Source organism: Microtus pennsylvanicus, chromosome 7, assembly GCF_037038515.1.
Source record: "Microtus pennsylvanicus isolate mMicPen1 chromosome 7, mMicPen1.hap1, whole genome shotgun sequence".
In the NCBI taxonomy this organism is placed as follows: Eukaryota; Metazoa; Chordata; class Mammalia; order Rodentia; family Cricetidae; genus Microtus; species Microtus pennsylvanicus.
In genome coordinates, this window is record NC_134585.1 from 16,809,504 (window position 1) to 16,827,649 (window position 18,146).

The 18,146-nt window shown below is 44.4% G+C and overlaps 1 protein-coding gene across 3 annotated transcripts in view; it reads left to right on the forward strand.

Annotated features, from left to right (window-relative positions):
• Positions 1 to 427: 427 nt before the first annotated feature.
• The window catches only part of Arid5b (AT-rich interaction domain 5B), a 174,827-nt gene continuing 157,108 nt past the window's right edge, over positions 428 to 18,146 (forward strand). For 2 of the 3 annotated variants that reach the window (XM_075980059.1, XM_075980060.1), the window contains exons 1-2: positions 428 to 521; positions 1,012 to 1,266. In XM_075980059.1, the coding sequence (XP_075836174.1) occupies positions 501 to 521; positions 1,012 to 1,266 (276 nt within the window). In that variant the 5' untranslated portion in view covers positions 428 to 500. Of the gene's footprint in view, positions 522 to 1,011; positions 1,267 to 2,284; positions 2,374 to 18,146 lie in introns of those variants that run through there. The other variant, XM_075980062.1, reaches the window with a different exon arrangement.

Below are 18,146 nucleotides of genomic sequence, written 5' to 3' on the forward strand. Positions count from 1 at the left end.
AGGAAATGTTCTTTATATTAGACATATACAAGCAGGTCCTGTCAGATGCACAACTCAGATCGAGAGCCTTGGGCTGCTTCAAAAATCTCAGCTGAATTACCCGCAGATCCGAGGCACTGAGAGAAAAAGATACACTCATTACTTGGTTTTAGGGTGGGTTTTAATTTTTTTTACTCCTTTCTATCTGGTTTTTGCCTTGATCAATTTGCTTCCCGCCGAGGTCGGAAGCAGTCGTTTTCTCTATTTCGAATTTGATCAATCCATCTTTGGCAGTAAACCCACATATTTTTTACAGGAGCTAAAAATTGAGTCATCGAAGAAATATTAGGATATATTTTCAATCATTTTGGTGCTGAGGGGAAGGCGAGAGCTTAGTTTTATATTGAGACCTCACGCCGGCTGCAAGCAGAGAATGCTTTCCCCTGCCAGGACCTGATGCAATCCATTCAAGCCAACAAGTTTGGAGAGAATGTTGAGTTCAATCAATTCAGAACGTCGAGATGGAGCCCAACTCACTCCAGGTATTTCGCTCTCCTCCGCTCCTGCGGTCCCGGCGCCCCCCGGCACCCCCCAGCCCCCCAGCTCACCCACCCCCCCACCCCCCCACACACCCCCCACAAACTTTTCACCAAACTTTTACCCTCTGCATCCCCCAAAACCATTTTTATTGTCTAAAAAAAATCCCTGCGCTGATCATACCTACATAATGTAATTTTATGGCCTCATATGGGGAGCTGGGGAGGGGTGGTGGTGGAGACCCGGAGGGCTTTTTTTTCTTTTTCTTTTTCTTTTTTTTTTTCTTTTTTTTTTTTTTTTTAAGAGAGGCAAAATTTAGTGAGGTTTGTAAGATTTTTTTTTTTTCACCCAGCGTATCTGTGGGCCGGTCTGTATTGAGAGTCTGGCTGTCTTGTGTGTGAATGTGGCTGGGAATAGATATTTGTGCTTGATGGCTACATTATTTACGTGGTGCTTTTTTTCTCTCTCTCTCTCTCCCTCCCCCTCCTCCTGCAGTGGGTCGGCTCACCGTGTGGGTTGCACGGACCTTATATTTTCTATAAGGCTTTTCAATTCCACCTTGAAGGCAAACCAAGAATCTTGTCCCTTGGCGACTTTTTCTTTGTAAGATGTACGCCAAAGGATCCGATTTGCATAGCGGAGCTCCAGCTGTTGTGGGAAGAAAGGACCAGCCGGCAACTTTTATCCAGCTCGAAACTTTATTTCCTCCCAGAAGACACTCCCCAGGGCAGAAATAGCGACCATGGCGAGGTGGTAAACCTATCTCTCTCTCTCTTCCTTCTTTATTATCCACCCCCCCCCTCCAGTAATGCGTATTATAAGGCAAGCTTGAAAATACTGTATTCAGTTCTGCGGCGAGCAGGATCCGCTCGTTTTTTAAAGGGGTAGCGCCACTAACTGGGGCTGGAGTATTTTACCATTGTCAGAGTTTGGCTGTCAGCTTTACAAAGACCGTCCAACTGCTGATTTTAGTCAAGATCAAATAACTTGTCGAGAAGGGTTTTGTTCCAGGGTGTGTGTGTGTGTGTGTGTGTGTGTGTGTGTGTGTGTGTGTGTGTGTGTTGGTTTTGCTACCTCCACTTGAAGATTAATATCCCATGCGTTAGTATATACGGGTTTTTTTTGCTTTTTTAAAAATTTTACCTTTGTGCCTGGCTCCTAGGCTGGATGGATTTCTTTTGGTGGGTTTTGATATTGTTCACGTTATTTTTTTCTTTTAAGTATTTGATATGTTTAAGAGGGCGGAAATTACGAAACGGAGGCAGAATGAGATCAAAAGCGATTGAGTTGGCAAAGGCGTGTTGACTGAAGTGATAAATGACAGGTACTGGGATAATACATTCAAATAACTTGCGCATCTGCCCGGGCGGATTTCAAAGCGGTCGTGTAACCGGCACAAACACGTTCGGCATTAAGAACTATCTCGCGCCCACTCCCCCTCCTCCCGGAACCATTTGATGTTCTGGTTTCCAGTGACTCCACGCAAAGTGGACGTCTTCCAGTGGGGTGTGGGGCCGGGTGCACGGGCCTCTGCGGTGCGGTGCGGGGCTGCGCTCGGGGTGGACACGGAGTGGACCCGGCGCTGCCACTCGGCCACCTCCCTCGGGCTCTGTCACTGCGGGTGTGACCGCGGCTCTACAGGCTCCCCGGGTCCGAGGGCCGAGCTCGGTGGCGCGGTCTTTACCCCCTCCCACACACACCCCCGGGAACTATTTTGGGGAGTCTGCGCCCAGGGCGCGGCGGGAGGGAGGACCACGGTCCCCTGGCAAGGCTTTGTGTCTCCCGAGACAGAGGCAGGGTGATCAAACTGAGACTTTTGAGGCAGCTAGCTCGACTTCAGGCTCGCGAGCTTTCGAGGTCTGTTGTTAAATGAATGATTCGGTGCTGAACTCCTCGGGGGCCCTGGAGCTGCCAGCCCGGGCAGAAATTCCTGGAGCTGATGGAGTTGATTGCACTTTTGGCCTCGCTAGCTCACTCCCTCTCCCCCCGGATCGAATTACCCCCTCAGTGGTCCGCGGCCGGTTAATTAAGGGAGTTCGTCAGAATCTCGGCCCAGGAATCTGCCTTTTCGGAAATAAGCTCCGCCCTCCTCCCCGCACACACCCCTCCCCCGCCCTCCCCGCAGCCCCGGGTTTCAGCGTTCGGTTTCCCGGCTCCGCCCGCAGCCTGACTAAGGTGGAGTGTGCTGCAGAGTGGGACCCCTGCAGCCCACCAACAGGTTGAGCGCCTTCCCCTTCCCCGGGCTCAGGCCCCTCCCCCGATCCAACTTTCCTGCGCAGCTGTCTTCCTTCTCCCTCCCCCTTCCTGATTTCTTATTATTTGCTTTTCAAATTTATTACTTCAACATGGCCTGTGATCTGGAGAAGGGAAGGATTAAATATCCAGAAAAGAGCTGGTGCCGAACAGACTTCGGACTAAACCCAGGAGGAAATCATTCTGTGTTTTATGGGATATTTGTGGTCACTCTTTTTTTTTTAATTGAAATTGGAATATTTGCTTAAAAGACCCCGAGTTGACCCCACTAAGTCCTGTTTAATTTCTGTTGATGTAACTAAATGGTGAATTCTGGTTTAAGAATAAAAGCCTCCGACGATCCCATCTGTCTGTCAGAACTGTTGACAATGAATAGATACGTTTTTAAACACCCGGTCTCTGTTTAATTGTTCCTTATGGGGAGTTGTAATAATCTAGGCATTTCGTATCTACTGTATGAGCCATACCTCAGAAAATTAATCTTGCCATTTAAAAGTAAACTCTAGGGGGTTTGTGGAGAGAGGGCGGCTCTATTTATAATTCTCAGCTGCTTATACATAGTCTAATATTATGCATGATTTGTTTTTTAATGCTAACACGGCTGGTAATTAGCTGTATGATTATACTTGTATATTTCATTAGGACTTTGGCTGATGTCATTGTGAGTTATTCAGCCATATTAAAACAATTTTCAATTGAGATAATGACACGCCTCAAAATTATGCAAATGGAAGCTGCATTGTGCAAAATAATTACGACAAATGGAAAGCAGGTAGAAAGTTTCCCAGTGCCGGATCGGTTTTCCACCCTGGTGATGTCATTTCCCCCCTGGCCTAACTCAGACGTTAGCAGAACAGCAGCAGCCAGGCTCCTGGGGAGGAGAGTCAGAGACCAGCGTTTACTGCAGGCGCCTGGAGGGGGCAACAGGGCCTCTCATTAAGAAATTTGCTTTGTTTTCGCCTACTCCATTAACTTGTTTATATACATTGAAATGGTTTTTATTATTGATTTTAAATAGTTTTGAAGGATGCCTTTGCCGTTGGTAACTGCAGGGGAATGTTTTCTTGGTGTTCAAGAACATTTAATCAGCCAGTAGAGTCTATTTTAAGTAACCAAATGGAGGTTAATAATTTCTTGATTGAGCTGACATCAGCATCTATCTCAAAAGGACAACTAGGACTGGGTACTCTCTATTGAAAAGAGTCATCCTGTCTCTTTTTGTTTTTTTAACTGATTTCTTGAAACGTGAAGACGTCAGTTCTAAAATCAGGAACACGATCGCTGTGCGAGTTTAGAAATAGCGTCCCTGTGTGGTTCGCTGTGATTTGCAGAAGATTTTTTTTTTTTAATTCCACACCGATCTTTGCAATCACTGCAGGATCCTGGATGACGCAGGACTATGCCTACCCATTTTAGAGATGGGGACAGGGACACGCCAAGGTCTTGTGGCCTGTCAAATGTTATAGCCAGTGTCACCCAGTCCTTCCTAAACTTTAAGCTTGTCTCCTCCACTCCTCCAATAAAACCTGTTCTTGAAACAAGAAAAGACACCAGAAGCACGTACCAGTGAGGGCAGCCCCTTGCTCATTTTAAAACAGAGACTAACTCAGTCCGCTCTCAAAGGTCAGATAGTCAGGTTTCAAAATATTTTGTTCTGTGTGGTTCAGGTAATCCTAACCGATGTTACATAGCAATATATGTTCATAGTTATTAATAATTAGCTATTGATTGGTTTCCAGGGTGATGGTGATAGCACACATATGTATTACTGCCATCAGATATTTCTAGTGCTGGTGGCCTGCACTGAGGAAAGGCATTTGAAAAGGAGATATCTTTGAGGCTGGGGAAAAGGATCAGTGGATAAAACATTTACTGGGCAACTGTGAGGACCTGAGTTCGAATCCTCTGAACCCATGTACTACTGGAAGCAATAGTCCTAGGGCTCCTATGTCGCGAGAGTACACAGCAGTAAGCAACAAAACAGAGACAGTCTTACATGAGACAGAAGTGGGGGGCTGACACTTGAGTTTGTCTCTTGACCTCCACAAGCATGCTATGGCACACTAGTACCCCGCGTGCTTGCAATGTACACACATAACACACACACACACACACACACACACACAAGAAGAGGCACATTTCGATTCAATTCAGTAATTTAGTCCAAGTCTGACCTTAAACAACCATAAGTATCTGAGCCTCAATTTCTTCTCCCACAAAATGAGAATAGCAGCAAGAATAACTGAATTATTTGGGGGATCGAGAGACATTATGTAGGAAAATGCTTTCGATATCACAAAATACTTAAAACGAAAGGACTTAGGGTAAGGATATTATAAACATTCTCATTCTGTAAACAATAACACATCATAATAACTTTGGTGTTTATGTGGATTTCTTTGGACCTCATCATGATGCTGTCTTACACCAGCATGAGAGAGTAAACAGCAGGGCCGTGTGCCAGGAGGTAGTCTTTGGTAATCACCCGCAATTGCCACATGTGGCCAGTAGCTTTTCAGGGGAGGACAGGACAAAGTAGGTGGGTAATTGGTTCTGTTACTGGGCAACCTCTGATCATGCTCACTCTCAAATTGCCAGCTACTTAATCTATTGGCAGTTGACTTTCAAAATGCGTGCATGTGCAGGCTTGGGTTCTGCATGAAGGTTTGTTGATGGCCTGGAACTAGGAACGGGGAAGGTGAAGCTAATGATGTCATTGCGTCAAGACCGAGCATGCCTGGGTGTTTTAGACTCCAGCTTGTGTTCAGGATTTGTAGCAGTATTTGGTTGTCACCATCCAGGAGAAGCGATGAATGGTGACCCACTTAGAAATTGCCTCAAAGGGTGCCTGTTCTACTGAAAGCAGATTACCATAGTTGGAGTGGGATCCAAGACGTTGAAATGTAAACATTTTCAAGTCTTGCTCTACTGGTAGAATCTTGGGTACTTTCTCAAGCATTGAGCCTCAGTATGTTCACCCATAAATGGGCTCACAACATTTACTTCTAGGGCTGTTTTAAGGACTCGGTGAGCTACTACATAGAAAGTGCATGCAAGCCAAGTTGGTGCACAGTAGATAGATAGATCAACACCGATTGGTGGTGACCACTACCATTAATATTGCTACTGCTTTTCTCATTGGAATTTGAGGCATTCCTGGGGACTTTTTATGTGAGATGGTAACTTCTGTGTTACTTCGCTAAAATCTCTAGCACTCTGGTTCTGTCCACTCAGGCTGTCTTTCCAGTGTGTGGGGTTTAGCTGTGTCATCAGCATAGAAGGCTTCTTAGGAATTTATATTTTGCTGCTGAAGAATGCTCTCAACTGGACCAACCACATTTTTTGAAAGATTACCTGATTTGATCGTATCTGGGGTTAAGCAGATGCCCTGTGGAATCTCGATGGTTCCGGCTGGGGCTTGTCATAGCCCCCAGTCTTGGTCTGTGTCCAGAAACTGGTTTTCAGAGAGTTCTGGGTTTTGTTGACTGTTAACTGATCTTGCTGTTTATGAATGAAGTTCTTCCTTACCCGAGCCTCATTTTCTTGACCTGTACAATGGAACTGGTGATCTAGATTCTACTGAGGACATCAGAGACGATAACAAAGGGTCACCTAGCACAGGACCTATGAAAATTCAGCCACTAAAGGCTGCAGTTACTCTAGCTACTGGCAATTCTTAGTCATTCTTTAAAACTAAATGAAGGGATGGACGCCTCTGACCATGTGCAGAACAAGGCTAAGAACTAGCATTGCATGGAGGCCTCTCACTGGACTGTAATAAGGGTCAGCTAACTAAAACTCGATGGTCAAATCTGGCCAAAAGACATTTTGTAAATAAAGTTTTATTGGGATGTAGTCACATTCATTTATTCATAAAGTATTTGTAGCTCTTTGATTCGGACAACACAGCTAACGTTTTTGATGGTTACCATATGATCAACACAGTAGAAATATTTGTTGCTAGGCCTGATCCTTTACAGAAAAAGTTTTCTGACCTCTGGCCCATAAGGCTGGTATGGAAGATGGAATATTTCTACTCTTTCAGTGTTGGGGACTGAACTCAGGACTTCATGCTTGCTAAGCATGTGCTCTTCCCATAAGCTTTATCCCTAGACCCTCTGCGTCTTCTCCTACTTGGCTTGGGACAAAATTTCATATGATAAGACAAAATTACATATTATTACGATGTCATTACCATATACACATATGAAACTGTTTTAATATTGAGTCTAAGACATTGATTTTGTGAACGAATAAACTTTACATTAAAGTATATTTTGAATGGCTAAGATCCAAGCTCCAAGCAATCTAGGTATTAACTAGCTTGTGTTCATCAAAAAACTACTTGTTGAGTGTTAACCGTGTAGAAGGTAAAGGGGTGAACAGGAAAAACTTGGCAAGTTGCCCTTTTCCTCCGGAAGTTGATCAATCTTAATAATGAAGTGAGGTCAACATATATAAAGATGTACAGACCATCACAATTGGAGATCCCCTATAATATGAGCAAATCTGAAACGTTATCATCCATGTGCACTAGTATCTATTGAGTACTTAGAGAAGTGAAAGGGAACAGTCCCTTAGGGGAGCTCACAGCTTCTCCCCCACCCTGCTTGCTAGATGCTAGTCAAAGAAATGCCGTCAGACTTGCCAGCTTTGCGATGTTGAGGTGAGCTAAGGCCTCTTTGTGTTTCATGATCTTTCTGGAAAAGGGCAAAGCACTCTTCATCTTTGGGTTCTCTTTTGCCAGATGCACATCGACAGAACACCTACTGTGTAGCGAGGCTAGAAACACATTTACAGAACACTCACCATGTGCCGGAGCCCATTCTACTCTGGAACATGAATCCTCTTCCCAGGAGCCTGTGGGCTAATGGTGTTTCACATCTTGCCTGTGTGTTTGGCACATCTCAGGGTTCTTTCTCTTTGCATGATAATGTAACTACCAGTGTTCCCCTTTTCCTTGTAGTTTCACTAAGGTCTCTTCCTCTGCCATGTTCTGTTCACCTCCAAGTCCCTCTACCGACCTCAGCATAATTCAGTGAGTCTAGAATGACTAAGCAATAAAACAACAATACTTTGGAGGGGGCTGAACAGATGGCTCAGTGATTAAGGCCGTACACTTACCTTTCAAAGGACCTCAATAAGGCAACTCACAGCCAACTGTGTCTCCAAATCCAGGAGAAGCAAAACCCCCTTCTTCCCCTCCCCCCCCCAAGCATTGCACTCATATTTGCATAAATAAATGCACAGAGACACATTATTTAAACTTAAAAACTTTTTTTAAAATACCCTTTCTGTGACTGGAGAGATGACTCGGCAGTTCAGAGCGCTTGCTGGTCTTGCAGGCGCCCTGAGTCTGATTCCCAGCACCCACATCCAATGGCTCACAACTGTGTGTGACAGTCCAATCTTAAGGGATCTGAGGCCCTCTCTATCTCCATGGGCTCCTGCACACATGGGATGAATACATACTCAACACAGGCTCACATGCATACACATAAATGACAAATCACCAAGAAAACCTAAAAAAAAAACAAAATCAAGCTCCTTTTTGCTAGCCGCCTGCTTGGTCCATTGATGGGTCACTGACCTGTAGGCGTACCTCAATACCTTATCACGTACCATTTCCTTTTCTGCTAGAACTCATAGCCACATCATCCCTATGGATGCCAACTATGTGTTCGTCGTACTCTCTGAATACATAGGCAAGTGTTTGAGACCGAGGGCTCATCCTGGAGCCACCATGTCTGTCTCTCTGGGTACTTTTCTATTCTTCACCAATCCGCTCGTTGAAATCAGGGACTTTGCAGTGGCAAACCGTGAAACCTAGACTTACAGACAGAAGAGTCAAGCTTCACCAGGGCACCCCTGGCAGTTCACAAAAGAGAGCATGTTTTTCAGGTGGATGACCTTAACAAAGTCATGTGTTTAAGGGTGACTCCACACCGTAAGCAATTAATATGTCTCTTGACATTTAAACTGCCAGGCCCGTACTCAGGAAATGTTATTTTTACGAAATACAAGAGTCCATGCATGTAAATACTTGGTTATTAATTATTAATAAAGCATGCCGTTGTTCCTAGTGGCATCTGGTAACATGCAACTCCAGCTCATTTATCAAAGTCTAGTTTTAACCAATATCCAGCATATAATTGCTTGAATCAAATGCATTCGCTTGTCAGTTTTTATAGCATGGCGCTTGGATATCTGCCATCATCTACTCAGAATAATATTGTAACTAATGATTACTTGTTGGCTTTGCTTTTAAGGATATTTAAAACAAATTTATTGATTGTTGGCTAAGAGATTCATTCGCCTCTAAGAGATGTGGTCATGGGTCCTTTGTTTCTGGAAGAATCTGCCTTCAAGCCCTTGTGCAAGGTGGGCTTTTCCAGGGTGTGCCATGATCCTCATTGTGTTCTTGCAGATCAAGAAGATCTAGGGGCCTTGGCCCCTAGAGTGTGCCCATGCAAACCCCAGACTCTGAGCTCTATGTTGAGCATACCTTTTAAAATGTATGGGTCCAAGGAGATAGATCAGTTAGCAAAGCGTCTGCCATGCTGACATCAAGGCCTGAGTTCAGATAGTCAACACCAGATAAAAAGCATGTCTGTGATCCCAGGCCTGGGAGGAGAGCCCAGGTGGATTCCTGGAGTTCATTGGCCAGCTCCTCTAATAAACAGATGTGCTCCGGATTCAGTAGAAGACTCAGAAAGGAAGGTGGAGAGGGATTGAGGGGCGCATCTGCACTCAACATCTGACCAGCACACGCACGTGTACACACGCACAGACACTCACACAGAAATGTAAATGCCCACATCAACATATCTGTGCACCATGTCAACTCCCTGGAAAATATGCAGATAATCATCCAAAGAAAGAGGGCTCTGACGTCATGGCTATACCATCTACCTCGTGCTAGATGTGTGTCCACAGCACAAAAGATGGAGATTTGACTTTACCGTTCAGACTAGGATGGTATCTTGATGACATGAATTTTCTATAAATAACTCATTGTGGCTGTCTAGGTACATCAGCCTATACTCTCAAGCCCAAGACCATCCAGTCCACAGCCCTTCTTAATCCTTGCACCCTAGTGAGAAACAAACAAACAAAACAACGGCAACAAAAACAAAAGCAAAACAAAACCCAAAAAACCAGCAGAGGCCACATTTTGCTAGCCAATCTATTGACCTGCCGCCATCTTCCTTTCTCATGACTGCTAGCAAACGCGGCCTGTGATACACCAAATCTCCACTGTTCAGTTCCAAGCCTATGTGTGGCACAAACATTAAACTCTTGTCTCTGCTCATAATAGGCTTTGCTTTCTACACCCTCAAGCATGTTCAGCTACTGTGCAAGCTGGAAAATAAAAATGTTCTAATTGTGTCTTTTAAATAAGCATAGGAATGAATTAATTAGACCATATTTTGTCTTTAGTTGCTTAGTTACACAATAGCATCCCTGAGCACCAGGAAGATAAATTGGCTCTTTTCGTGCGGTATGTCCCTTAATCATAATTACTGTATTGCTTCAGAGAGTAAAGCATACATAGATTTTTTTTGCATTTTTTATTAATAGTCCAAAATATGCATATGATCTATAAAGTATATGCTGCTCAACCTGCTTCATGTGCTCTTCTGTAGGCAGAAGTTTTATTGTGGTGGTAACATTTGCATTAGTTGCTCAAAGATGTAGTTCTGGGAAATACATAATTGAAATGTTTTTGAATTGCTTTTTCTGGCCTTTTCAATCTTATTCAAAATAATATGCCTCTGGTCCCGGAGCAGTCACTCTCATTTGATTTAACATCTTGCTTTGCACTGTATGCATGGTGCTGTTTTAACCCCTGCAGAGCCCAGATGTGGTACTGTGATTCCCTGGGTGTCATTGTGTCTGGGGGGGTGCGCGGGGGGGGTGCTCACACGCTAAGGTTTTTAGGCAATGAAGTAATTTGATGGGCACCCTCATTCTCCAGCCGTTGCTTCCATGTCTGTTACCCTTGGCATACTTCCTTTTTATCGGGGGGGGGGGTGTCAGGGTTTGCCCAAGCCTGAGCTGGATAGTCTTGTGTTTTTGGCTTCCGGGGTCTGGTAAAAGGTGGCATTATTACTGGAGTTTGGGTTTCTATCCCAGCTATGCTCCCCCAACCTCTCCTGCCCCCAACCTCCTCCAAGGACGGCAACAAGAAGGAGGCAGCTTAATGTAGTTATTGAACAATGGGAGAGTCTGGCTTAGGATTCAATACATGCTTGGTAAATGTATGTGAAGACCGACCCCATTGTTCCGTTGTGTTTGTAAAGCAAGTAAATTATTTACAGATATTTGCTAATTAAAGCACATTTAACCAGGACAAAAGAACACAGACTAACTGGAGACAAAGAGCCGAGTGCAAAGGCTTCAGCCTTCCTAATTCTGTGTATTCTTAAGGGAGAGATATATTTATGTATACTTTTTAATTTTACGTTTATTTCTTTATTTCGTGAGTGATGGCAAGTGCTTGGGCATGGCGTGTGGCTCATGTAGGAGACAGAGGTAACCACTTTCAGGAGCCAGTGCTCTCCTTCCACCATGTGGGTCTTGAGGATCGAACTCAGGTGGCCAGGCTTCGTAGGCAGGGCCTTGACTCACTGAGTCATCTTGCTGGCTTGAGAAATGCGTTTTAAAAATGGCCTTTATGGAGAGCAGGGAAATGAGTCCGGGTGAGGGGATCTCAGGGAGAAGATGGGTAAGATCTGGGGTGTTCACAGACAGCATGGTGAGTGTGGCTGTAAGGGAGTAGATGGCCTCACGTGTTCTCCCCAGCCCCAAGTGGTGGTTGCATGAGGTCGTAGATAGTAATTAATATTTTGCACGGTGTGCATGCATGCATCAAATTGTTACCTTCTACACTTTAAATACATAATTTTATGTGCCAACTACAACCCAATGCATCTAGAGACATTAACAGTGAGAAAGAACGTACATGCTGATGTGTGCTTTTAGGTGTTGATACGTATGTTTCGCTTCCTGCCCTCTATGAAGAAGGCTTACCACTGCAGAGGTGATGGGCTAGGTCACCATCCTCTTACCTGTGAGCTGGGCTCACCATAGGTTTCATAAGGAATGTCGGGCCCAAGTAGCTTTGACAGAATCCTGAGTTCTCTTTGGTTTAACCTTGACTTGCCATTATCTGACTGGAACTCAGCTCGGAGAACCACTGGGAGACAAACAAATTAGCCATATACTATAGGAGAAAATGAATATATTCTTGTGCTTTCCAAAATGATAGGCTTAAATCCTGGTGTTTTGGGTAGATGGCTTCTTCACTCTGGTCAACTTCCCCTTTGGTCACGTCAGACCTTCGTGTTGCCTACAAATGTCAGGCCCACGGAAACGGTGCAGAGAAAGCTAAAGATAATGTTATCTCCGACCTTCTCTGGTTGGAATGATTGATGGTTGTCCATTGGGCAGACAGGTTCTCCGGCTCTGCTGCTGTCAACAGAAATTTCTAGGTCTAGGCATGACTAGTCCAAGGTTTCTTGGTATTACTGACTGCCAAGGTTCCTTAAGACAAGACTTACGTCTTATTTCCCTGGTCGTTTTGATAGGCTCTTGGGTGGCAAGAACTAAAAGAGAGTGAGTTCAGCTTCAGACAGGAAGATACGGAGTACACAGTAAGAACGGGCAAGCCACAGAGGTAAAACTTGAACCCAGCTTCCTGGATACCAAAGCCACAGATTAGCCATATTTTGATACTCCCACATTTATAACAACGGAGCAGTGGAGCTAAGAGTGACGACATAACTCACCCAAATTTACATAAAAGTGAGACTTAGACCCGAGACTGAATCCCAGGTTCTCCCTGCTTCTCTCAAAGATGCTGGGCAAGCAATTTTATTATTTTGCGGAGAGTCCCTGTAACTTTAGGATATACTGGGAACTCCAAATATTGGGGCCTTTACTAAACACTGACCCAGCATTTATTTGAACCTCTAGAAACCTGTATTGTATTAGAGGCTAATTGATACCCATATGAGTCTCTGGTATTGTCATGTGCTGTATAATTGAATTTGCACACTCCTGAGACCCCTCTTGGGGTCCAATGTCACGGGAGAGGAGTCTCAGCCTTGGTACCTCTTGGGTGTCTTCTGAGAGTGTCTATTTAGCACAGACTCAGTGTGGGAAGCCAGGCTCTTTAGGAACATCCGGGAAGCTAGAGAATGCATATATGGTTCATCAAACTACCCCCAAAAAGGAATAGCCCTGTGGCATGGTCAAAGTGGTGATGGGAAAACAGAGGTTCCTGTGATGTGTGTGACTGGCTGTCTTAGAAACATCTGTCAGGGTATCATGGGAGAAGTCACTGCTTAACTGAGGTCTAATGAGATTGCAAGGCAAAGACTGAGAAGTTTCTTGCAAGAGAGGGCAGCAGCAGCATTCCTATAGGATGGTGGGAAAGGACCTGACCTTGTGAGTCCAATGACCCAGTTCTCAATACTACAGATGCCCTGTGGAGACTTCTATTCTTTATCCAATTGCCTATAAAACATCTCTAGGCTAACGACATTGCTTGACAGTGGCAATGATGGAAAACTAAGGCCCAGATACCAAAATCTGTCCCGTTGCTAGTTTGTTTTATTTTTCTTTAAATCAATAAAGTTTTATTAGTACATGCCATGCCTTGGTATTTGCAAAGGTCTCTTTACAGTGTTCACACTATAGTGGCAGAGTAGTTATGAGAGACTTACGGAGACTAAAGTACTTGGTGCCTGAACCTTTCCTGATAACGCTTGCCAAATCCTGGTCTAAAATAATGTTATCAAAGATAATCTTAAAACTCCCTGCTGACAGTTTTATATGCAACCTTTTGTTTACATCTCACAGAGAGTATGAAGGTTTCCATGTCGTCTCCATTTTGCAAAAGAATAGTTTGAGTGTTTGTATGAATGCTCCAGGTTCATAACCTCATCCATCAAGAAAATGACAGGACTGAACGGGAACTTGAATCTTCTCGGTTCCAAGGGACTGATGGTCTAGATGGAGAAACCTTGGTCTATGCTGGTTACAAGTAGAGAGATGAAGGCACCAGAAAGGGATGCTCCAATGAGTTGAGGCTTCACGATGGCAAAAAATTGCACACAAACAGCTTCCATCATCTTTCCATCTTCCATCCAAAAGCATCCAAGAAGCTTTCTGTGGCTATCTGAGGAAAGGGACCCATGGAGCACACGTGTGTGCCCACCAGGCCGTCAGGGAAATCAGCCAGGGAAGGCAGACAGGTGTGAGGGACAATGTGAAGTTTAGCAGGGAATTCATGGGGAACTGGGGACTGCATGACTTACATGGCTCTAAACCATTGCTCCTAGGGTCCTACCCGTCACTGCCAGGCAAGAATGGTCTCAATTTTGCCAAATCTTCCATTTTTCATGAGAAGCTAGAAACCCATGTTTCTATGCGATTTCATTCAATCCACTATTTAACACACTCTGTGGGCCAAACAAAACACAACCTTTAGCATGGATGAGACCCATGGACTGCTACCCTGGAGTGCCTAGAGCTTTTAATAATTACATGTATGTAATTATTACATATATAGTCTTTATACACACACACACACACACACACACACACACACACACACACACACATATATATATATATATATATATATATATATATATATATATAGTCTTTGACTTATTTTCTGTAATTAAACCAGAAGGAACCTGTTGACTTAAAGCATGTAGCAAGAAGGAAAGGGTAGCTGGAGTGACCAGCTAGATTAAAGCCCTTTCCATTCTCCGTAGCAAACATTCAGAGCCTGGGATGAAGGCGGGGATAATGAAGAGCAGTAGATCCCCTGCTACCTACTCTGAGGTCACAGAAGGGTGCAGATGTTGTGATGTGGAGAGGTGCCATGGAAAACGAGCGTTCAGACGTCGGATATCCTGGAGATGTCAGTGAGAGAAGGGTTTGGTGGCAGAAGGACCTCTCAAAATACTAGGGCTTTGGTAGGTAGAGATTTGTGACAGACACCATGAAAGGGGGAAGCTGAGGCAGAAGGAAAGCCATAGGCAGGGAGCAGCATGGCAAGGCTGGGTATGAGCTGTGTTTGGTAAGAGAACATTGAGTCTAGTGGGTAGACTAGAAACCAGGTAGACTGAGGCCAAGCTTCCCGGGGTTCAGTGGGTCATTTAGACTTAAAACTGAAGGCAGTGGCGATTAATAATTCCACATGTGCGTTTTCTTATTTGAGGCTAAAACGCAAACCCTCAGTGTGGGCGCCTGATAAAACAGCGTGAATATTTACTGCACCAGCCAATCACTGTGCTGTCCCAGCCAATTGGCCTCATGCCATTGCCATCGCCATTTCCTCACTGAGAAATGGGGGAATGGACCTCGACTGGGACTATCACATACCACAAGGGCATCAGAACCAAATCAGAACCAGACTTACCCTAGACCTTCAGCAGATGTTGGGTGTACACCCCACTCTTCCAGTCCTTGACTAATCCTAGCTTATCCTAGCCTTTTGAAGTCTGCCATGGCGTTAGACAACCTGCTAATAGCCCCTTAATCAGTAATTTATTGGTTGAGTCACTGGGCTATTGTTTGAGAAACAATAACAGAGAAGACGATGACGCTCAATGGGCTAAGCTTCCTGGGCCTCCTTCTATCCCAAGAGACTGGGAACAAGTGAGGTTCAAAGGTTTTGATCTACGTTAGAGCTGTCTGGACTCCGAAGCGGGCATGCTCTGATCCATTCTTTTCTGGTCAGTGGAAGTATTAAGGGGCATTAGTGGGCGTCTCTGCATCAGCCATCACAAAATGTGATGAGCCTGGAAGATAATGTAGTCAAAGGGTAAAACCTGTGTCCCAGAGCTTCCTCCCTGGTGTGCCAAAGTTCATACCTGCAGCTTCCCACGTGTCATCCCTTGCCCCTGATTCATGGTGCAGTCACCAGGAAGCCTGGTGTCTACTGAGTGTGGACCATGCATTTATTTTAAATATATCTACCTTCCCTCCATTTCAAATGAGTTCCTGCAAATCTCTGCTTCTTAATTTAAAATTTTTAGTTCCTTTTCTGGCTGTTCCTCCTCCTTTTTTCCTTCTCTCTTCCTTTTTCTCCTCCTCCATTTCTTGCTTCTCTACCTGTTTTTCTTTATCCTCTTCCTTTCCTTCTTCCTCCTCTTCCTCTTCCCCTTCTTGCTTCCTCCTCCACTCTTTCATTCACCACCTCTCTTGGTAGTGTTGGGTAGAGGGTTGTACCCTAGTCTCATCCTCTCAAAGATGGAAACACAACACACAAGGGAAGCATGTGTCCCAGCCAGATTGACTGGGTGCACCATAGGGGAAGGAGCCACTAAACCCGTGGTTCTCAACCTGTGAGTCACAGCCCTTTGGGGGGTTGAAAGACCCTTCCATAGGGGTCACCTAAGATCACAAACAGAGATATTTACATGACAATTCATAACAATAGCAAAATTACAGTTATGAAGTAGCAATGAAAATAATTTTATGGCCTGGGTCACTACAACATGAGGAATTGTATTAAAAAGGTCCCAGAATTAGGAAGGTTGAGAACTTGGTCTAAAGGCAGACTGGCAACTAGGGCATTCAATCCTTTTGCTTTGGGTTAATCCCGCCATGTATATCAGGTTACTAGAATTCAGTTGAAAACACTGCTGTAGTGCTCCTTGTCAAATTATTCCAAAGTATATGGGTTATAAATACCAAAAGTCATCAAATTGATTGTCTTAAGTGAAATTATCTGTCCCACTTCTATTTCGAGTGAATATTCGCCGTAATAGTTGAATTGTATTTTGTGTTTTTAAAAGTTGAATATGCCATCAGCAATAATGTATTAGGTTGTAAAATGTCTATGCCAGACTCTAGGGGCAAGCAAAACGAAGGTTCTGGTAAAAGAGGCTGAATATGTTTTTCTAATGCGAATTTTATGAGTCACATAAATGGGGATATCTTTTAAAATTATCAGTAGGCTCTGCTTCCTGTGTCTTTACAGCAGAGGCCCTGTTTCTTCACATTTTTGATGTTGCTAAATCAGTAGTTTAATAGACAGCCAAGCGGTTACTCAAATCACTCCTAGCCTCGGGATCCTTAACGTGCCTCCCTGATTGGCAGAGTGAAAAGTATTCCTGCCATGCCAGAATGTGAAGATGCCTCAATTGCCTTAACTTCTTTTCCTTTCTTTCTTCCTTAAAAAAAAAAATCATTTTTGGCGCTTGACCATGTGCACATGTATGTGCATGTGCATGTTGTGTGTGTGTGCGTGCGTGTGTGTGTGTGTGTATGTGTGTTTCTCTCTCTCTCTCTTTCTTCATTTTTTAAAAATTTTATCTTTGACACTGCCCACATAGGGGTGTGTGTGCGCGTGCATGCATCTGCCCCTCCCTTCTTTCTCTTTTAGGGGGGCAGGTGGGGGGATGGGAGGGGGAAGCAACCTTGTCTAGATTTTGGCCACAGATTTAGCAGCGTTGTGTGCACACGTGGCCTTACAGATCTAACATGAAGCCAGCACATTGCCAGCTGCTCAGCTGAGTTAGTGGTCTTGAGAAGATGAATTTTGATGGACAAGCTAGAAAGAAGGCAAAAGTCATGAGCCATAGAGGTCTTCCGTGGTAGCTAAGGGCTAATACAACATTACTGTAGAGAAGTATAACATTTCTATTTTAACCTATAAATCTTTAACTTCCACTGAATTAAACCTAATCAGTATTTATTAGTATTATGAGGATATCATGGGGGGGTGAGGATAAGAATGATATCAGCCCCCTTTTCTTTAGTTGCTTCTTTCATTGACAATGTTAGATTCCTTTGCCCCTCCTCTTTTGAAATGTATGTTGGCATTATTAGGCAGTTCTTGGAAATGTCTACGGGTATCCCCTGATCCCGGATGCAAGCAGAGGCACGGAGTGTTTTTCTGTAGTCTTATCATTCGCTTAGCAGAAGTAAGCTCCTTTCCAGGCATATCCGAAACTGGAGTTTAACACCTAACTCCACAGATTCCTTTCTGTTGATGGATGATAACTGGCAGTGTGTCCCCTGTCACGGACCCAGGCTTTGGTTATCTGTTTCTCACGCAGCAAATGAGTCCAGCTTCGGCGTCTCAGATAACACTTATTTTATTCTCTGGCCCTGTGGGTCGGGGGCCTGGGAGGGGTTGACTTGGGCCTCTCAGCCTCCATGTCTCTCAATGCTACAATCAGAGTGCTTTTGCTATCACAGACTCAACTTCCAGGATGACTCCATGTCTGTTGAAAGTCCCGACATCCAGGACTTTTGATCTGGACTTTGGGTGGTCTCTTGCTGTGGCGCAGGGGCACCTGTGTCTATCCAGTCACACGTGGTAGCAGGCTTCTTTAACTTGCATGGAG